Raw genomic sequence first — 21,859 nt, 5'->3', positions numbered from 1 at the left:
CTAGGTATCAAACCCAGGGCCTTGTGCATGCTAGGGATGTTCTCTGCCACTAGGCTACTCCCCCACCCCAGCAAACTCTGCTAATTTAAGATAAGTGAAAATGTTAATTTGGGCAATAAATAAGTGCTGGTAACTGCACCAGTGCCACAGTGTTCTCTCTAAGAGAGGCTTCCATCCTTGGGGTCACATTCACTAAGAGTAAAGAAGGCTTCCATCCTCGGGGTCACATTCACTAAGAGTAAAGAAGGCTTCCATCCTTGGGGTCACATTTAGTGTCTCTTCTTTGGTTTTGCTCACTTACATTTAAAGGAAGAAAATAAAGTATTTAGAAAGCATTTTCCGGGCGATGGTGGCACGCGCCTTTAATTCCAGCATTCGGGAGGCAGAGGCAATCAGAACTCCATGAGTTCAAGGCCAGCCTGGTCTCGTAGACACAGAGTGAGTTCCAGAAAAGGCTCCAAAGCTACAGAGAAACCCTGTCTCAAAAAAGAAAGTATCTTCCTTCAGAAGACATTTCTGTGATCTGGGAACTCGAGTCTAAGTTAACTGTTAGGCCTTTGGAAATGAATCATTCCTTTTGTTTAGCCTACTAGTGTAGTATTTAGATTAACGTCTAAATTTGTATTGAACCTGACAAGAACCAAAGAGCCAGGCCAGATATGCATGCCATCTTCACGGAGCTTAAAAGAAAGCATGTGGCAAGTAGGACCCTGGTCATTAGTCTGTGATGGATGTTGGTGCAAAGCAATATTTTTACCATTTTATGGATGGAGCAACTGAGGCACTTTGAGGTTAAGTGTCTTGACCTTGATTCCATTGCTGTTTGGTACATTTAAGAAATCCAGCGAAGCCTCCAGCTGCCTAGGATTCTGCCTCTCATCCTAGCCCATTCTGCATGCAGCAAGCTCAGGTCTTCAACAATCTCTCATGGACAGAAGGGACTGAGGTTTGCTGGGATAGCAGAGGTGGCAGGGGAACACTAGCATCCCCTGGCCCTCTTGGACTAGCTGCTCTTCTGATCTCTAGAGGCTTCTGTCCATGAGGATTCAATCAGCCTCGCCTGACGGACTGGGGTGAAGGGCGGGAGGACTGTCAATCTTGGGAAGCTGCAAGCACTCAGGGGCTTGAACTTTATCAGGTTTAAATGTGTGATTGTGAAAGTAAAGAGCGGAGAAATGACAGCACTCAGTAAATCAAATGGAGATCAGGGCTGTGGAGGACCAGGGGAAAACAAACAGTCTCTGGGTCGAAATGGGACCAAGAGCTGGTGGAGAGGAAAGGCTTTCACACCCACCCTGGCTCTGCTCTGTGGAGGATGCTTCTCTTCCACTGTCTTAGCTATAGAACAGTATGCTTTGTTGAGGGTTGGAGCTTGCTTTAGAGTGCACAGTGGAAGGAGGAAGAGGAGAAGACTAGAAAGCACACAAGGTTGAAGATGCTTAGAGTGTCCTGTGATGGAAAATGTGCTCCCATGACTGGCATAGCTCGTGCTTGGCTTGGCAGTCATGAAGCCCTGGGTTCCATCTCCAGCATAAAAAAAAAAAGAAAGGGGAAGAAACCCACAAAACAATGAAAAATTAAAGTGGGTTAAATCTCCTACAATACTAAATTGAAATATATAAAACTTGAGAGTTACTCTGGCCCCTAATATCTCCACCAATCTCCCCTGCCTTTCTTAATGGCTGGGACTAATTCCCTTCTATCTGTCTCCTGAGAGGAGCTGGCAGGGAGGCTGCTGTGGAGGCCTGGGATTCTTTTTTGAGAAGCCTCAAGATTGCTATCTTGGTCCTGCAGGAGATGTTGGAGTCTGCTGCTGGCTTTTGCCGGGGGGGGGGGAAGAAGGAGGAATGTCTCCTCTTCAAAGGCCCCAAAGCCAGCAAAGGCCCCGTGTTTGTCTCACCCCTCGCCCTCTTCCTACCATAATGCAATAAATGAAAGCCCTGGTGCTGGGATACAGAGCTCCCCAAGTCAAGCAGGAGCGCTTTCCTGGGAGTTCATCTAGTCCAGGGGCAGCTAGGTCACATATGAAGTTGAAATTTGGCTCCGTATATGAGGGTGTTTGTAAGAATTCGTACAACTCACCAGGAACCAGCATTACTGCTAAAGCTTTTAGTCTCCAATGACCTCAAAAAGAGGGAGATCCTCCCTCTGCCTTTCCCTCCCTCTTTTTCTTTCCTTCTTCCTTCTATCCTTTCCTTAATTTTTAAAAATCTCATTTGTGTGTGTATGTGCCCACATAAGTGGAGGTCGGGGGAAAAGTTGTGGGAGTGTCTTTCCATGGTGTGTCTCAATGACACTCAGGTCATATGGGCAGCAGGCGCCTTTGCCATTTGAGTCCTCAGCCCCCCAATGTTTTTTGTTTTTTTGAGGCAAGGTCTTATTGTGCAGCCTTGGCTGGTCTGAGAATCCTAGTTTCCCCATCTCAGCCTCTGAGCGCGGTGGTGTTCAGGGCAGCACACCCTGCTTGGTTTTCTAAGCTTTATTTTACAGATGAGGGAGCTGAAATGGGTTATTTGCCCTCATCACACAGAAAACAGATGGTGGCAAGTGTTAGGATCTGGCATGGAACCCCAAGTCCTGGGCTGGTCCAGGGGAGCCCTTCGGAATTCCCTAAGTGTATGAGCTAGAGGACCTTTGCCGTCTGGAGGATGTCTGCAAGCCGCCGAGTGTGCCCTTTCAGAGAAAGACATGAGCTGCTTGTGGGACTGCCTAACCTGCTCTTTAGAGATAGAGGTGCCAACCTGCTGGAGTGTAAACACTTGCCAGCTCGGAGCTGCCTCTTCTGTTTCTTCTCTCTGCCATACATACTCGGGACGTGTTCTGTTGGCAAGAAGCTGGAGGGCTGTGCAGTGGTAGTCAAACCCTTTGGTCCTAATTCTCTGCATATTTGCAACATAACTGAATGGAGAGGTCATATTTCTGAGTAGTAACTTTTCTTGGTCACTCCCCTCTCACTGACTCAAGGATGGCATTTATAATTTAGCAGATCTCTCAAAAACTCATTTTTCCTACTTCTCTTTCTCAATCCCTTCCTGGCCTTAACAAAAAATTAAAAGGATACATGCTACTCAACAGGGAGGGGGGACTCGAAGCAGTGGAATCTAGATCCCAGAAATCATAAGGCCTACATGCTCAGGATGCCAGTCACAGCCAAGGGGACCTCAGGTCTAGCTCGTCCCACAAGGCTGGAAATTTATGTCTCTTGGAAGTAGACATACTTTCCAAGTCCTCCTTGTCTCTCTTTCCAGAGGCTGGGTTTGGGAAGGAAAAGAGGAAAGAGAAGGGGTGCCTGCAAGTTCACACCCCAGCATAAGGTGACCACAGAATGAAAGTCCAATATCTGCCAGAGAGTAGACTGGGGAGCAGACAAGATCTGTTCATGCCCACTGGGACCCCAAAGGACCTCAGTTGTGCCTCATCCCCACCCTCAACCTCTCAGCCCTTCCTATTTCAAAGAACCAGAAAACATGGAAACATTGTCTACCATCCCTGCTATGCGCTCCTAGTGCTTTCATGAGCCCTGCTGGCTTCACCCTCAGAGAGAGAAGTGGTGGCTTTGGCTAGCACATAGCCTTGGGCTTCAAGAAGCCATGCTGGGTCGTAATTAGTCATGACTCCAAATACTTTATTTGATCAAACCAACGTCGGAAAGTCTACACTCTTCCTGGGTTCTGTCCCAGGGTGCAGATCCACCACCAGGGGATCAGCTCTGCTAATGACCCCAGGACAGAGGTTGCTTCTCTGCTCCTAAAGTGAATCATGGGGAATTTAGACTGGTATGATTGGGTTTTGTCTTTATTACTCAGTATTAGCAAGGCTAAATTTATAATCCCAATACTGCACAGACCTGAGACTCAAGGATCATGAGTTTGAGGCCAGCCTGCCATGCATAGTGAGACTTTGTCTCAAAGGAAAAGGGGGTGGGGGGAGAAGCAAACTGGTTCTTCTGCAAGCTTGGCAGGAAATTTTTTAGGTCTCACTGCTCCAGGGACCTCAGTGCCCCGCTCCCAACGTCTAACAACCCCAGGCTCGGGACCCTAGACATTGCCTCAGCTGTAACCACAAGTCACAGTGGACCTCTGAGGTCCTGATCTCAGTTAGGGTGTTGGGTGCAAGCAGGCTGGGGAGGGAGGTCGGCGCCGGTGTGGAATTTCTTTATCGGGATTCGAGAGTCGCCAGCTTCTTGGCTTCTTTAAGCGATCCCAGAGAGACACCTTTCGATCTTTTGTCAGACGTCTCGGCCCTTAATAGCTAAATTTATTTGGTTTAAAACGGCGATGGGAAACATGGGGAGGGAAGATCTTTCGTCGGTCATTGGGTGGCCCAGATAACAAGCTTTAAGAGAGAGGGAAGAAGAAAGTAAAAAGGTTAATGGCTGAGGGTGGGCCGCAGGAGCCCAGCGTGGGGCTTTTACGGCGACGCTCCTTGGCTACCCCCTTATCGCCACCGCGACTTACCGCCGCGTAAGAAGTACATTAAGTCACGTAAACAGCGCACGGAGAGGGGTGCCACCGCGATGACCTTTTGGGCAGCTGCGAGCCCACCTCGGCGTTGAGTCAGCGGCCGCCGGCCGGGGTCGCCCAGGAGTGGGCGCGCACCGGGCAGGGTCCCTTGCGTGGCTCCCGCCTGAGGCCAAGTGAGAGGGGGACCTACTACAGGAATTGGGGAGACCTTCGCTCTTCCACGGCCACCTGATCACGTCTGGAGCGGTTTTGTTTGTTTATGGGAAATTAAGAATAAAGGGGCGGAAGGAAAGGGAAGAAGCGGGATTAAAAGAAAGGAAAAAAGGAAGCATCGAAGCATCGGAAGGGAGAGGAGGGAAGGAAAAGCAAGCATAAGAATATTCTGGTTGGTGGCTGGTGTTCCATGTGGGGACACAGTTCACTCTTTTACTGGACTGGGACACTGGGAAGAATGGGGAGAGCCAAGGTGACCTGTATCGTTGGGTGGAAGAGTCCCCAGGACAGTAAGAAATGTGTATAATCGACAAGGCTTTATATAAATAAATACACGTGTATTTCCTTCTCATTTTGGAGTGCGTGGGAATCGAACTTGCATCTTTGCACAATAAGTAACTTCCCAGTGAATTATAGCCTCAGCCTAATATTTTTAAATCTAAAATTCAAAACTTGTTTAAGACAGAAATTGCGTGCATATTTTCTCTCCTTTCTGAATCGACGTTGAAACAGAGAGAAGCTTCGTAAAATGACAAGCTTGAGTTTGCAGGCCAAAGGTGTATGGCGACACGCGTCCAGGCCCAGGTCTGCGGTGCCCCCGGAAGCCAAGCGCCACCAAGTCCCCAAACACCCCTTCCGTTTCAGCTACAAAGCCCCCGCCCCCTGCCCAATTGGCTGCTGCGTTCCTGCTAGTTTTGAAAGGCGACTGGTGGGGTGGCCCGGCCCAAATAAATGAGCGGGGGTGGGGGGCGGGGGACAGGCAATGCCCCAGAATCAGCTCTCTTTCGGAGGCAGGAATAAGGTTCGCCCGGAGGGCTTGCTCCTCGGGGCGAAATAGTTCTGTACTAAAAGGTTTCGTTGAAGATCAGCAAAACCGGGAAGGGAAGACAGGAGAAGCAGAAGAAAAGGAATGGAAAAGAAACAGAAACAAAACATAACAAAGCAAAAAAAAAAAAAAAAAAAAAAAAAACAAACACAAAAACACTTCAACTTCTACGAGTTATTTGGGACATGATGGGGACCATCTCCAGACCTTGGAATTCCCCCTAGTTTGGGGTGCTTTGTCTCCCCTCGGCACCCTGGATCCTGCTGGCCTTCCATTCCCCTGGAGCGGCTAGCCAGGGGGGGAACGGTTTTGAAACGTGCCTTTGCCACAAGGGTGTCTTTGCCAGAGTCCGTAAGTCTGAAAGTAGCAAACTGGAGTGAGTTTCCAGGCAGCTCAGGTCTTGTTTTAGCCAGCCGATGGGGTTAAACAGTTTGATTTTACATTAGCTGACATGAGAAATTATTTCTCTAACGTATTTCTCGTTAGGAAAGCTAGTTTTCCTTTTTCTGTGTTTCTTTCTTTCTTTTTTTTTTTTCGAAAGTGAATTTTGTGGCCATGAGGGGAAAAACAATGATCTATCTTCCTCCCTTGTTTGGGGACACTACTAAAATGTTTGGAAATGTGGAGGATAGAACTGTGGGTCCGTTCCCGAGCCCCTAGAACCCGAACGTTGTCGAATCTGTCAATGTGGTTCGGACCCTTCACCTCTATCCCAGAGGCGCCAGGGGCAGTGTGCTCCCTAGGCTCAGTTGCCTAGTGGCTTTCCGGAAAGCCGTTCAGTGTGTGTGTGTGTGTGGGGGGGGGGGGGGGGGGATGGGGGTTACTATTGTACTAGGAAATTTACCCAGGATAACCGCGAACTTTCAAATACAAATATAAAATAAAATAAAGCGCGGGACAAGAATCAAGCTTGCGCCGTGACTCGGTCTCACTCCGTCCTGAAGGCCGTTCACAGTCTGGACGCCAAATTTACTTAGATAAATCATTATTTTTAGTAAAAATGAATTGTAAAAATTGCTTGTAAGAGCAAACTTGAGACGTTATTTCTAAACAGTTGAACTCAAAGGAAAAAGGCTGTCCAGAGTTAATGAATAGCTTACAAATGAGCTTCGCAGAACTCAGTCCGCTTTAAAATTTGGTCAGAACTTACCGAACAACCTAAAGCAAACCGCTGGAGCCTGTGGTGGGATTTGGGCCATGCCTTGCCAGTCTCTTGTGGTAGTACCTTTCGACCCCGTGCGGGTTAACATTCAAAACCTCCAAGTCCTAGTCCAGCCGCTAGCGTCTCCATTCCAGAGTTTTCTATCTCTCAACCTTTTAGTCCCAGTGGGGGGGGGGGGAGGCAAAAAGTGGCGCAGTTAGACAAGAAAGGTCGGTAGCAGATTTAAAATTCGGAAGTGTTTGGCCGAAATTTTCAGTGAGAAATGAAAACGCGAAATTCTCATTAACTTCCTGAATAAGAGTTCTCCTCCCCCTCCCCAGCAAGTTCTGACCCTGACCCTTCTCTGCTAGCGCACAGGTACAGTTCAAGGAAAGAACCCCTTCCCAACGAGGTCTTATACCCTCTCGAAATCGTATTTTACAGCTCACCCATGACTCGATGTTCAGCTTTGCTTGGACCCCTCTCCTTTCTCTAACAGGAAAAATAACTAAAATAAATATCAAACGAAACTAAAACGGCAAAAACAAAACAGTTCAGACGCTTTCAGAGAGATCTATACAAAGCCTTTACTTTGATTTACCTGGGGTGTGTGTGTAAAAATCCATTTCCATAAGGGAGCTCCTTCTGTCCAATTCCCTTTCCACAATCTTCCAGTGTCCAACTTGTCGGAAGAAATCCTTTTTGTGAGTGTGTGTAAAAATCCATTTCCATAAGGGAGCTCCTCCTGTCCAATTCCCTTTCCACAATCTTCCAGTGTCCAGCTTGTCGGAAGAAATCCTTTTTGTGAGCCCGAAGGAACAAGACGTTTATCAGGGCAGCTGCCTGGGGACGAACAGTGCGTGACTCGCTGCTGACAGATCCACACTGATAACCCCGCCAGTGTTCGTTTCCAGTCCTTGGCCCGCTAAGGGCCGTATCAGTTTGTACACAGTTTGATAACCGTTTGGAGGTAGCTACTAAGGGATGTGTGTGAGAGAGACTTGGGGGTGGAGAAACGATGTTTCTCTCTGGGTCCCAGGAAGGTACCCTGCTCCTTCCCAACGTGTTGTCTTTGAGTAACCTCAAGTCCAGGGAAAACTCGAACGCGATAACCGCACTGGTGTCCCTGGACACGACAGTGTTTTCATCCCATGGCGGTCCCCGCACCTCATAGATTTAACCTTTCGGTGCACCACGACCCAAAGGTTAGCTGGGGGGGGGGGGGGGAAATGTCGTCCCGAACTCTACAAAACCTCCCTGGAATTTGGTGTGTTTTAAGAGCAGGGGCGAGGTAGGAGCGTGCACAAGGTCACCTTTCCCAGATGACATCCTGGATCCCGAAATAGGGTCGGGAAAGTTTAAGGTTAGTCACTAGCAATTGCGCGCGGGGAGGAGGGGTTTAATTTGGAAGGGGGGGTGGAGATAGGAAGGCCAGTTGGACACTTTCCCCACTGACTTTAGGGGCGCGCTGACCGAGGAGGTGGCGCGCCTGTCAGCAGCGGCGGTCAGTGAGGGGCTACAAAGACCCAGCTCCTCCCATGCCTAGTTTTCCTCCCCCTTCTGCCCCGGGTGTGACTCGTGTGTGTGTGTGTGTGTGTGTGTGTGTGTGTATGTGTGTGTGTGTAAAACTGGGGACCCCCGAGGATGTGTTCCGCCGCTGAATGAATGTGGGTCGCCAGTCAAGTTGGGCGGGCAGTTGCCTCCACCACCCCCTGGTGTCCCCGAGCTGGGCGCCCCCTTGGTGGACTTGCCCCGCTCTGGGGACAGAGCTAGTTGCTCAGCCCACGCCCGCAGGCTGCCTAGCACTTATTGTCTGCTAGGGCTGCGCACTTCCCTCCTCCTACCCGTCTCCTCCCCACCCGCTTTTTTCTCCTCCCCCCCCCCATCCCTCCTCCCTCTCTTCACCTCCACACCCAGCAGCTCGTAGAGAGCAGGTCCGACCCACACACAGCCTGGCACCCTTTGGCGACCGCTGTTTGTTTAGGGCTCGGTGAGTCCAATCAGGAACGCAGGCTGCAGTTTTCCGGCAGAGCAGTAAGAGGCGCCTCCTCTCTCCTTTTTATTCGCCAGCAACCACTCGCAGACCCCGGACTCGCGCTCTCCCGCCGGTGCCCTCAGCCTCATTCCGCGCTCGGGAGCACCCTCCGCCGCTGCTGTTCTTCAAGCACGTCGCTCGCAGAGGTTCGGCTGCTTCCTCTTTTGTTTACCCCCCTCTTCCTTCCAACCCTACCAGTCGCAGGCTCTAGGGCCTCCAGCACTCCCGGCCATTCTCTGGCCGTGATCGCCTCCGAGGGTGTTCCCCTCCTTGACTCCCGGAGGATTGCCGGGACTCCCAGGTTCCCGGGATACCGCGGACCAGGCACCCCCTCCCCCCCAGTGCTTATCTGCCCGCAGCCTTATCTCCGAGTTATCTCAGCGCCAAGGGGCGGGAGCCCGTAGTCCAGTGGGCAGAGAAACTTCTTTCTTGCTATCTTGCCCGAGTCTGCGTGGGCATTAATTTTAGTGTGGTTATCTCCGATGAGCCGAAGTGATTTGGAAAAGCAGCCGGGTAGAGGCCGGCCTGGCTTCCCACCCCCTTCAAGTCTCCCTGTCATTCTTCCTGCTCTCCCCTTAGGGGTGGCCACGGCTTTGGGGCGGTCTCACCCCCTCCCCTCTTGTGTTTCCCCCTCCTTTTCTCTGCGCTCTGCTCCACCCTGCTATGTCCAATTCTGGAACGATCGGCTTTTCCCCTTTGGTTGACCACGGGGTGGGCCGGGGGTGGCCTGGCCGGCATGAGTGCTCGGGCTGGTGGTTGTGACGCGGTCCGTGTTTAAGGTGTGTGGTCAGTTGGCCTGGACGCGGTTGGGTATGAGGCTTTGCCGGGTGGGTTTCCCACACTACTTTCCGCGCTCCTGCGTCTGCCTTGGCGTCCCACGTTCTCTGGACTGGTGGCTTTTTCTAGAGCTCGCATTGGATTTGGTCAGCGAGGTCCGGGAAGCTCTGAGAAAAAGCGGCGGTTTCGTTTTCGGGGACAGGTTGCCTTTGCTAGCTGTTTTCACGCGCGGAACTCTTTCACAGGCGTCCTAGAAGAGGGGCACCTACCAGAAGGCAGGATGAGACAGCACTGATACACATGAAATTTTTTCGTGTCATTGATCAAGTGTTAGCCAAGCTGGGGCAGAAGGAAAACCTCGGTCAGCTTCGTGGTCACTCCCGGGATGTGGTGCGCCTTACAGAGAAAGGATGCTATCGAGTGGTGGGCTGGGAGGGCGCGGGGACATGCGTCCTAGGTGACGGAGGAGGGCACATTGATCGTCGAGAACCCTGTGGCTGCTACGCAGATTTCATTTCCCGTTTTCTAACCCCCTCAAACACGGGGCAGACCCAGGATCATTAAGGGATGCCTTAAGCTGGGAGAGGGAGTGGAGCGTGTTGGTAGACTGTCCACGCTTTTTGTAAACCCACTTTATCTATAGTCTTCCTGTCTTGTTCCTCAATCCCACCTCAGGAACCAAAAGTCAGATAGGAGCAGCGCCGGACAGTGGATGGCCTTGACTGACGGCGGCTGGTGCCTGCCAAAGCGTTTCGGGGCCGCTGCTGCGGACGCCGGCGACTCTGGGGCCTTTCCAGCACGGGAGCCCTCCTCTCCGCCATCCCCGATCTCTTCCTCGTCCTCGTCCTGCTCCCGGGGCGGGGATCGTGGTCCCTGCGGTGCCAGCAACTGCAAGACGCCTCAGCTCGACACCGAGGCGGTGGCGGGACCTCCGGGCCGCTCGCTGTTGCTCAGCCCCTACGCCTCGCACCCCTTCGCGGCTGCCCACGGACCTTCGGCGCCCGGGGTCCCTGGCCCCGGGAACGCCCTGTCGAGTTGGGAGGACTTGTTGCTCTTCACTGACCTCGACCAGGCCGCTACCGCCAGCAAGCTGCTGTGGTCTAGTCGGGGCGCCAAGCTGAGCCCCTTCGCGACCGAGCAATCCGAAGAAATGTACCAGACCCTCGCCGCCCTGTCCAGCCAGGGGCCGGCCGCTTACGACGGCGCGCCCGGCGGATTCGTGCATTCTGCGGCTGCCGCGGCGGCGGCGGCGGCTGCGGCCAGCTCTCCGGTCTACGTCCCCACCACGCGAGTGGGTTCCATGCTGCCCGGCCTGCCATACCTACAGGGAGCGGGAAGCGGGCCCAGCAACCACGCGGGCGGCGCGGGAGCTCACCCGGGCTGGCCCCAGGCCTCGGCCGACAGTCCCCCGTATGGCGGGGGCGGCACAGCCGGCGGCGGGACAGCGGGGCCAGGAGGAGCGAGCTCGGCCACCGCGCACGCCTCGGCGCGCTTCCCCTACTCGCCCAGCCCGCCCATAGCCAACGGCGCCGCGCGGGACCCAGGGGGCTACGTGGCTGCAGGCAGCGCGGGCACCGGCAGCGTGAGTGGTGGCAGCAGCAGCCTGGCGGCCATGGGCGGCCGGGAGCACCAGTACAGCTCGTTGTCCGCGGCGCGGCCGCTGAACGGGACGTACCATCACCATCATCACCATCACCCGACTTACTCGCCCTACATGGGTGCACCGCTGACGCCCGCCTGGCCAGCTGGACCCTTCGAAACTCCGGTGCTGCACAGCTTACAGAGCCGCGCCGGAGCCCCGCTTCCGGTGCCGCGAGGCCCCAGCGCAGGTAAGGATCCCGCGGCGGTATGGGAGAGCGGGCCAGGGACTTGGGGAGCAGGAGCGAACGAAACAGCTGTTTACCAGACGCCCACCTGCCCCCGGCAAAGATTTTGTAAATTAGTGGCAGCATACTCAGGCTAGCAGTTGACGGTGTGGGGATACTTTTGTTCAGGAAAGAGTGAATACATATCTATTATCTCAGGCCTTGGGGGTGGGATGGGGTGCACAGGCACGGGGCGGGGGAAGCTTCTTGAGTAAAGACTGGACAATTGAAAAAAAACATACCCTTTAGTTTGAGAGATCTGTGGGGTCAGAGCTCTGCATATATCCTGTCTGGTTTGCGTGAGTGAGATTCCAGGATCAGTAGCGTTTAGAATATTGGGTTCTTGATTAAGTAGACAGTCTATTCATTATTCAGTGCCTACGTGAGGAGCTTCTTTGGACGAGAGTATTTAAATAGGACACCCAAAGCCCCAAGATCTAGGCCTCGGTTCCCTCAAGCAACGGGGGAGGGAAGGGAGAGATGAGAAGAGACCTATGTCAGCCAGCCTTGACATTATTCCTAAGGGTAGTTGGTATAGGCTTGGCATCTGCTGAGTGGGACTGGGGATGCAGCTTCCACTTGGACAGGTGGGCCGAGTTACATCACCCTCTTCAGTGCCAGGGACTATTTAAGTGTAAAGTGAGAAAACAATCCTCAACTACCTTGGGGAGACCTTATTTTAAAAAAATGGTCCCGCTGTTAGCAAGAGCAGGTAAGAGGCAGGCTTGTTTTCTTCACCCCTTTTTAAAGCCCCGAGTTCACCCATAAATCCTCCTCCCGGGCTTTCACACACTTAACAACTTTTTCTATCAAAAAAAAAAAAATGCAATGTTTTTGAGGGCAGATAGTCGGTCTTAGGAGGAATGGAGGATACTGGTCCAAAAAAATCTTTGCATTCTGGAAGCCCCTCTCCACTTTGGTTTAGGGACAGTCCTTTCAAGGTATCTCATGTGTTAGACTCAATGGGGGTGTTTCTCAGCTTGTGCTCAGGAAGTCAAGTGGTCACATTGGGAAAGGCCAAGAGACAGGGTATTTCAGCCCCCACCCCCTTACTCCTGCTCCTTTCCTGCCAGGCTAGAAAAGAGACTTAGGCCCTGTTTATGTGTCCTTGTGGTTTGGGGCTTGATAGAAAGACCATGTTTAGCTCCCGAGGGTAGAGACCTGGAAACTAAAAATTTTCAAAGAATGAGAAGGGAGTTGTGACTTGGGTGTGGCGCTTTTGTCATGGGTGAGTTTGTGGGGACTGGGTGCCTTCTGTTTGAGGCCATCCCTCTGCCCTGCCTGTTGTTTGACACACCTTAACATTCTCTCTAAATTCCTTTTCTCTAGGCCTGCGCCACCTCACTTGACTGAGATAGCTTGCACAGAGACAGAGACAGAATCCTATCTCTAGATGTTGGGAGCAGTGAACCCCTTTGAGAAATGCAGTCACAGGCACCATAGAAGTGTCTTTTGGCTTTGAAATTAGCCTAGATTTTCCTAGATTACTCCCCCCACCCCAGTCTCCCAGAGCATTGCAGAGTAGGGAAAAATCTGTAGACTTAAGCAGTTTTTAAAAAATGGTTGGAGTGAAGGCCGACATACAGGTTTTGCAGTCTGCTAAGAAAAGAAACAGCAACCAAGGCAGAACTGGAGAGAAGGGTGGCCTCAAGTTTGGTCACATAGGCATTGTGCTGTGTCTTCACCTTGACCCTTCTGCCGGGATCTCCCTGTGTAGCTCTTGGCTGGCCTTGAATTTGCTGCCATCTTCCTGTCTCCACAATTTATTTATTTATTATTATATATATATTATATATTATTATTATTATTATATAATAATTGGAGGTAGACTCTGTTGTCAGTCTCATAGTTGAGTTTTCTTGCATGCCTGCTTTGTACCCTTTCCCTGCCTGGTGGATAGATCTGAAGTAGTTCACACTGAGATGAGCTGAGGTCCTCACAGCTCCATTCCTGGACTTCTCTAAGCTCCTACTGAGCGCCATTCCTTAGTGAGTCCAGTCACCACACCTGATTAGAGTCTGTCACTTCCCAGGAGCTCCCCAAGGGACCACTTAGGATAGAGGTGCCAGCCTCCAGTGCAATCAGCTCTTATGATTACAGTGTATTTTCTTTCCTCATTTTAGAATTATTGCTGTCTGGGCCTTGCTGAGAGGCAGAAAAGGAACTAGAATTTCTTTTTTTTATTATTTAGTTTAAAAAGTTCCTAGAACTTGAAATTTTATCTCTGGGTCTCCAGAGGACTATGTTCTACCTAGGGTGTGGATGTGTGCATCCACACAGTCTCTAGGGAGCCTTTTTATTGTTCCTAGCCCAGTCAATGAGGCCAGATCTAGGGCCGGGTTTTTCCAGGGAATGCCCCACTCTAGAAGAGGGGCTGGCTCTCTTATAGGTAACATTTTAAAGTCAACAGCAGGCAAAGACAAATGCCTTGTTTAACTTCAGTGTCCTTGAAGTCCTGAGTATTTTACTGATTACCGTGGTCAATAGTGGCTTTTAGGGCGGAGAAGAATAAATCTTTGTGATGTGTTTTAAGTTTCAGTGTTCCCAGGATAACTTTGAACTCACTTGTGTGGGATGTTAGTTTCCTTTACATCTAAGATATAACTCTAGAAATGAAGGACACTCTTTTTTGGTAAGGTAAAAATTAATGGTAAAAGCATTTTAATGCTAAAACCATATTTAGATATCCCTACCTTATTACTGACCTTAGACAAACTGTGAACATCAGGGGAGTGGGGGGTATAGCGCTATGCTGGCAGGATACTCTTCAAATAAAAGGCCAAAGCACAGTGTTTATTCACCTTTATAAGTGACTCAACTGCTTCTCGGAGAATGTCCAACCCCTGTAGCAGAAAGGGCTCCACATAGCCATATCCGTTCTTACAGTCTATGTGTGATAGCCTTCGGCGTTAGAGAACTGAAGTTCTTTCATGCTTGAGGAAAATAGCAGATGCTATCATTTCTGTTAATTAAGATTATTTTTGATTTGTTTTTAACTAACCTTAGCTTAATTTTGAATTCCAAAAGTAACTACATTATCTGAAAAGATGGAAACCTATATTTAAAATACATGTTTAAAATATGTAGTCTGCTAAGAAGAACCATAGAAAAAATTTAAAATAGATTTTAGATAGAAATCAGAATATTTCAGTGTTAAATCCCCATGACATGAAAATAAAATGTATTCTCCGTGCTTAATAACCTGCCTTTCCTCTCTCCAAGAAAAACCTTTATTTTCTTATTTATAATTATAATTAATTAATATGAGCGCTAATAACAGTATTTTAAATACGGTTTTTTAATGGAAGTAAAGACATGTAAGACGAAGTGTGATGGGCACAAAAATACTTAAAAATTGCTTGATAACAATAAACGGGCAGTGAGTCCTGGCTATTTGTGGGCTTTAAGGGAGGTCAGCAATCAGTGATTGTTGCGAAGCTCGCTTGGGTTTGATAAGTTGCATTTTATAATTAGGACGACCTCAGTTTTACCTTAGACAGCCCGGGAAGAGCGGTGAGGCAACCCAAGTGATCTCCAGGTCACTTCATTCTCAGGGCCTCTGACTTCACTGGGGTTTCTACTGGCCCCACCCGGGGTAGGGGAGAGGGTGGGGACGGACCCTGGAGTTTGGGACAGTGGTCAGCTGATCCTAGGCGACCGAGGTCAGGATTTGGTGCCTTGGGGAGCCTGGGGCACGCCTCAAACTTCTGATCACCCATCTGGGGCGGGCGACCTCACTGGTCTCTGGTTCTGGATCTCCCCACAGACCTGCTGGAGGATCTGTCTGAAAGTCGCGAGTGCGTGAACTGCGGCTCCATCCAGACGCCGCTGTGGCGACGAGATGGTACAGGCCACTACCTGTGCAATGCGTGCGGCCTTTACAGCAAGATGAACGGCCTCAGTCGGCCCCTCATCAAGCCGCAGAAGCGCGTGGTGAGTGTCACCGCAGGGTGCGGACCTGCTGTCCTCCACTTTCCCCCCCCTCTCCGCTCTTTATGCCTGCTCGCCAGAACCCTTAAGAGAAAGACAGGTCTTTCCAAGGGGCAAAAAAAGAAAAGTGTGGCTGGTAGCAGTCTCCCTTCCGCTCCCTCCCTGTACCAGGGATTGTATGAAGAACACAAGGCAAACTAGCGTCTGCTGCTGAATCGCATCTTCAGCTCCTGTACTGCCTCTTTTTGTTTTATAATTTTTAAAAAGTATAGATACATATTTACCTTGAGATACTCTTAGCCAGTGTACATAATGGATACTCAAAGAAACTGTGGCTGCAGGCAAGGTCCTCACAAATGTAGGCAAGGGAAGATTGGCTTTGTGTCCTCAGGGTTGATTTTAATGCCTAAATGGCCCCACTTTTCGCGGTCAGCACAGCCTACCTCTCTGGGGCAGCTGCTTTTCCTTGGAGAGCCCTATTTAGTTCTGATTCTTGTCTTTTAAATTGCTCTGAGTATGTTGAAAATGTATTTGCTCAAACATTAGTTTTTTTTTTTTTTTTTTTTTCTCCTTTTTTCTTTTTTTGGTTTTTCGAGACAGGGTTTCTCTGTAGCTTTTTTAGAGCCTGTCTACAAAAACATTAGTTTTTTTGAAATCTGACTATTGCAGAGAACTGCATAGAACTTGAATGTCTCAAATTGTAAACTTTTACCAACTCAAACATTTACCATCTTTTAAAATAAGTATGGGGAATTCTTAATTTTTCTGTGATTAAGCTCGTGTAGTCATTTGTTAGGACATTTAAAGCTGAAATGAAAAAGAAAACTTTCATGAGCTACACCTTAATACTAAGCTTTGTCTAGTCCTAACTGATGGTGTTCTAAATGCCATTTAAAGTAGATGCTTTGCAATTAGATGCCAGACATCTTAAGGACCCAGGTAATTTATTTAATTGTTATACTCTAATTAGCAGAACAAATGCTATACATGTTGCTTGTGTTAACTGGATTAGAGCGAACTGCTCACAACCTGACACCTTAAGAAGAGGCAATTAGTTTTATGATTGTTTTGTTTTTAATGCATTTAAAATAAAGTAGCTAAGGTTAATTTAAGTAGAATGTGCTTTAAGTGGTACAATTTCTCCAGTTTAGGGTTTTCTTTAAAGGGTATCCTTAAATTCAGAATGTGACCAACTCACCAGCTTTTGTAATCTTTATGTATTTTATTAAAAAGAAAGTAGCCAGAAACTATTGCATGGAAGTTCTTGCTTTCATTTAAAGCATGAACAATGAAACATTACTTTCTGGAGGGAAATCTTTATTCTTGTGGAGTTCTAGCTGAGCTCTGAAAGGTAACATTTATTTTTCAAAACTGGGCAAAAACTTGGTGGATGAGTAAGTAGTAGGTTTTTAGGTTCTTGTTGAATTACAAATTCGATAAATTAGGCACGTATTTTGATAGCGCCATTTATTTCATGCACTTACCAGTAAAACTTGTTATCCACAAGAAAAACAATTTAAATGTCTGTGAATCAATTGGTTTTCTGTGGCAGGTGTCTTGGCAGTAACCAAGGTCAGTCAATACGCTTTGGGAATGAGTTATAAATGATACTAATTGTAGGGTGTGTCACTATCAATTAGTTCTCCTTATGGGCTTATAGCTTTACTGGGTCTGGCTTAGTTCTCAGAAGCAGAGTATTGCACTCCAGTTTGTTAAACCAGCAGGACAGAGCCAATCACCCAATCACAGTGAATTTGAACTTGTAATAAGAGGTTTATGGTGTAGCTTGAATTCCTTGTCAGTGAAGAACAGAACCGAGGTTGCTGTTAGCAGGCAGTTTATAGCTCACCCACCTTCATCTCATCTTTATGGAGACTGCCTTCACTTGTGATCTGCAGTTGACGATCATAAAGCTCTTTGTTGGAATGGCAAATTCTGATAACAATTTGCTCCATGCTGGCTCTAAATTCCACTGGAAACTGTCATAAATGACCTGTTCATAAAGCAGTCATCCTGCCCTCTTCACTAATTTCATGTTTATGTAGAGAAACCCCAAAGAAGGGAGAGAGAAAAGTCTTTGCCAGAGTGTCAGGTTTTGCTAATATTTTTGTTGTTGTTTTAGCAAAGCTATTTGTAAAATAGTTCTATCAGCCAACTATTCTGAATTCTGAGAATTAGTAGCTCCGAGTTCTTAGGAATGTTGTAGGGGTTCATGAAAGTGCCTCTGATTTTATAGAATAGGTGTGAGCTATAGATACAAAATCCTGTTTTATCAATTTTACTTATCTTCAAAAAACTTGGAATCCCAATTCTCTGACCCATGAATATCCAGTGTATAGCCAACATCTTCTTTATTCTTTATAAAATGGATTGCTATTTTTCTAAAATGAACTGAACCTGGGAACCTTTGGAGTTCTGTCACCTGAAATTTGCTTTGATTCCCACATTTTCGCTTGATATAGATAAGCATATATATACTAATATATATTAATTACGTATAAGATGTGGTATTGGCACAACCTGTTTTTTGTAATTTTAAACAACTTATATTGGGTAATCTAAAAAAATCATATTTTGTCTTTCTGAGAGAGGGTTAACATTGTTTTCATCCCTTTCCACAAGCTTATGTAGGGGTATGGAAGAAATACATTTCTTCAAGAATGTTAGGGCCATAAAGGGTAGCATTAGCTGGGGCTTGCCCTGGCGATACCAGTTAACTATTTCTATGAAGAAAAACTGGGGCAAGTGAAGGTGTGTCCACATCACCATATACGAAAGAGCGTTAACATTAAAAGAATGTTGTCGAATGTGCTTGAATCTTGTAAAACAGACGCAACAATCAGGCACCAGAACGACAGTTACAGGTAAAGATCCCCAGCTTTTCTTCCTCACTCTTCTTTTTTTCTATTGTTCCTATTTTTTCTTTCTTTCTATTTTTTTTTTCTAGACAGAATTTCTCTGTGTAGCCCAGGCTGGCCTAGAACTCAGAGACCGCCTGCCTCTGTTTTCCCAGTGCTGCGATTAAAGCTGTGCTCTGTCACCGGCCTGGCTCTCTCATCTTATTATGGTTTCTGGTTGATTTTTCTCTACATGTGCCTGAAAAAGAGATGTAGCTATCACCAGTTCTTAGACGACCAAAGCCATTTAGCACACTGGTGGCTCTGATTTGTGTTTTGTGACTCAGATCTTATATTGTGACAACTGAGCAGGCTGCAGGGGGTTGTATTTTTGGTGTGTTCTAGAATTTAGCTCTGTTTGGGGCAACTTTCAGAAAATCTAATTTGCCAGCAATAATACGTGGAAACCTGAATTCTTGGAGGAGCAGCCACCATGGGAACATGTGTGGTGCTGGGATAACTTTGCATGGACAATGTACGGTTGCTTCCAGGTTATCTGACAACAGGCGAGGGGAGAGAGACTCACCTGTGGGATCAAGCACACTATGCAGAACTCAAGATTTCTGGTCCAGAAACGTCTGCCTCATTACACTTCAGATTTTGTTCTGAAGGGACATTTCATGTGTAACTAACTGGAAATATGATTTTTGTTTTGTTTTTTGTTTAAGATAGGAGCATTAAAATATGCAAAATTGTATTTCTCTACTTAGTGTCTTCCATGCTGTTTTCTAGCCCTCATCGCGGCGGCTCGGACTGTCCTGTGCCAACTGTCACACCACAACCACCACCTTATGGCGCAGAAACGCCGAGGGCGAACCCGTGTGCAATGCTTGTGGACTCTATATGAAACTCCATGGGGTATGCCAGGTGTTCTGTTTATGAGTGCATGCACTTAGTACCTAAACTGCATATTTTCAATTATAAGGCAGATGAAAAAGCAAATTAAAAAAAGGTTAAAAAAAGATCTGAAAGTGAAAATCTGAGCGTATTGTATATACACCGCATCGAATCCACAACTGCAATGTGAGCTACTTATTTCAGCCACTGAGGGGCCAACCAGCTAATCTGACACTGACATTTTTGGTGGAAACATCCTGATTTTAGAAATGTAAGCATGAGCCAGGTGTGATAGTGAGTGTCTTCAACCCAAGACGGACAGGGCTACACAGACAAGCCTTATATCAAGAAGAAAGAAAAGAAATGTAAAATTATCAACAAAATAATGATTACTATAGACCTTCAGCTTTAAGAAATTTGACAATGACTCTTGTCTGAAGAAGTTGTCTTTGATATCTTCAGTTATAGAGTCTATACTTCATTAAAGGACTGTAAAGGTTTTTATAAATCTCAATTCTTGGCTGTTTTTTGAGACAAGGTCTCATTCTATAGCCTAGGCTGACCTCAAACTCAAAGCCCAGGGTGCTGCATCCCCTGCCTTAGCCTTTTGAATGCTGGTGCCCACCACATCAGCCAGCAGCCTGGCTAATAATGGCTCAGTCTTACAAAGGCAATAACCTGTGTTCTAGGGAGAAGGTATTTGATCCCTTTATTTAAAAAGATATTAAAAGTAAATATTCATACAATAAATATTGTCTCTAGAATTAATGTTTTTCCAGATAATAACTGTAAGGTTGAAAAGATTAAATTGTCCATGGTAAACTACATTATTTTCCCCTGAAAGAATCTTTATTTTGGGGGAAAAGGGTAAATCTCTATGCATTTAGAATAGATATAATATTTATATGTATTAATAAATATCTACCTATCTAGATGGTATTCTAGGATGAAATTTACACCAAAGTCTTTAATTCATTTAAAACTGGATAATGTGGCTCCGTGTGCTTTCTTGGCATACCTGAGTCCGCAGTACTGAGAAATGGATGGCTTACCTCCGGTGGGACTGGAGATGGAACCCATTCTGCCACTTTCGAATAAGGGCTTTGAGTACCAAAATCATATTGTGTCTGTTTCCTTCAGTCTGATACTTAGGTATTTCTGTGGACATTTTTCAGGTGCCTCGACCACTTGCTATGAAAAAAGAAGGCATTCAAACGAGGAAACGGAAACCTAAAAACATAACTAAGTCCAAAGCTTGCTCCGGTGAGTGTAATAAAATTCCATTTATCTGGAAAGTGTTTTCCAGTTTAGACAGCAGAGGTAGAGGTACTCACAGCTGTCTCTTACAGGGAGCAGCAGTAACTCTGTCCCTATGACTCCAACTTCCTCCTCTTCTAATTCAGAGGACTGCACCAAAACCACTTCTCCCTCAGCACAACCGACTGCCTCAGGGGTAAGTGTGAGCCACTTGGGCTGCCTGAGAAGACTGTTCTGTCTCATTGTTTTAAATTTTATCTTATCAGCAGTATAATAATCTGAACCAACAGTTTAGTGAATTGCTACCTAAGAATAGTTTTTAGAAGAAATTATATTTGAATGTCAACAAAATGACAAACTTTACGAAAGATTCAGATTGATTGTATTTACCTCCCCCCTCAAACAATTTTGTGTTTGAGACAGCCCCCCCCTCCACTGTCCTGGAACTCTTTGTAGACCAGGTTGGCCTTGAACTCAGAGATCTACTTGCCTTTACCTCCTGAGTGCTGGGATTTAAGGTGTGCGCCTTCACCGCCCTGCTACATTTTCATTCTTCCTCCCTCCCTCCTTTCCTTCCTTCCTCCCTTTTCCCCCAGCCAGAGTCACTATGTATTCCAAAGGTAGATTAGAAAAATCTACGGGGACGTCTGTCTGTCGGCTCCAGTTTTGCTTTCTCAGATCTGCACAAGGCAAAGGTCACGGCTATTGTTCCCCTACTGTCCTTCCTGTAACCTGTGCCCTCTTCCTGGGAGTCCTTGCCACCTTCCAGTGGTCACTGATTCTGAAGGGTTCTTTTAGCACTATGACAAATGATGCTTGCCGGGTTCTCTCACTGTGATGAGAACTTGGTTTTACCTAGAGCATTTCCCCACTTTAATGTCTCTCTGGCCTCCCTCAGCCTTTCCACCAAAGGTCCCCCCACCCAGGCAAGTGATTGCCCTTGCGGTTATCTGAAATACACCCCAGCCCTAAGGCGGGACCCTACGGTTGTGCACAGCCAAGAGTCTTCCCTTTCGGCTGGGACTAGAACATGAGCTGGTCTAGTAGTAACTATTGGCTATATTTAATTTGGCTCTGGGTTGTTTAGGGTACTTCAAAATACTACAGATTTCTAAGCCACGCCTTGGAGATTTTTTAGTCAAAATTTCTGGGTGTGGGGCCTAGGGATTTATGTTTCCATACGATAGCTGGAGGCCAAACCGAAAGTCCTGCCCTGGAGGCTTAGGGACTGCAAACAGGCTTTTCGTCTCCAGCCCAAATTAACGTACTTAAGACAGTACTCTATCATTTCTCTGGACCAAATTCCTTTAATGAAAACAGATTTAAAAGACCATTTTTCTATGAGATTGTCAGAGAGTTAGGAAAGTTGTAACCGGCACGTGATGCATTCCTAGAAATACCTGCTGAATGAATGCGGTACCGACACTAAGAGGAGAAAAGCTTTCATGTTGTTTATATTTGAGGTTGGGTCTCAGACCTGTGTGGCACAGAACCAAGCTTCCTCAAAGTGGTCCACTTGCTTCTGCCAACACAGGCAGGCACCATGCTGCTCAGCCTTCTAGCTGGTTCTGTTTATTGGAAATGTTAGGTTAAAAACTATTATTTTGAACCCTTATAA

General features: G+C 47.5%; 1 protein-coding gene and 2 long non-coding RNA genes across 3 annotated transcripts in view; 1 reads left to right on the top strand and 2 right to left on the bottom strand.

Annotated features, from left to right (window-relative positions):
* The window catches only part of LOC119815015, a 29,638-nt gene extending 21,790 nt beyond the window's left edge, over positions 1 to 7,848 (bottom strand). Inside the window, exons 1-3 of the long non-coding RNA XR_005285487.1 lie at positions 7,245 to 7,848; positions 7,093 to 7,135; positions 6,653 to 6,816 (exon numbers count right to left, since the gene is read on the bottom strand). This is a non-coding gene — a long non-coding RNA (uncharacterized LOC119815015). The remainder of the gene's footprint in view (positions 1 to 6,652; positions 6,817 to 7,092; positions 7,136 to 7,244) is intronic.
* LOC119815016 lies at positions 4,243 to 5,605 on the bottom strand. Its single transcript, XR_005285488.1, has 2 exons — positions 4,458 to 5,605; positions 4,243 to 4,335 (listed from the first exon to the last, which is right to left on the bottom strand). It is a non-coding gene; the product is annotated as an uncharacterized LOC119815016 (long non-coding RNA).
* An 819-nt stretch (positions 7,849 to 8,667) lies between the features above and the next one.
* Positions 8,668 to 21,859, top strand: part of Gata6 (GATA binding protein 6) — a 32,564-nt gene continuing 19,372 nt past the window's right edge. Inside the window, exons 1-6 of the mRNA XM_038331395.2 lie at positions 8,668 to 8,824; positions 10,131 to 11,284; positions 15,087 to 15,253; positions 18,880 to 19,005; positions 20,160 to 20,247; positions 20,334 to 20,437. Of these exons, the coding sequence (XP_038187323.1) occupies positions 10,168 to 11,284; positions 15,087 to 15,253; positions 18,880 to 19,005; positions 20,160 to 20,247; positions 20,334 to 20,437 (1,602 nt within the window). The 5' untranslated portion in view covers positions 8,668 to 8,824; positions 10,131 to 10,167. The remainder of the gene's footprint in view (positions 8,825 to 10,130; positions 11,285 to 15,086; positions 15,254 to 18,879; positions 19,006 to 20,159; positions 20,248 to 20,333; positions 20,438 to 21,859) is intronic.

This window comes from Arvicola amphibius, chromosome 5, assembly GCF_903992535.2.
Source record: "Arvicola amphibius chromosome 5, mArvAmp1.2, whole genome shotgun sequence".
Classification (NCBI taxonomy): Eukaryota; Metazoa; Chordata; class Mammalia; order Rodentia; family Cricetidae; genus Arvicola; species Arvicola amphibius.
Note: the sequence above shows the minus strand (reverse complement) of the source record. Positions and strands in the feature narration are given on the sequence as shown.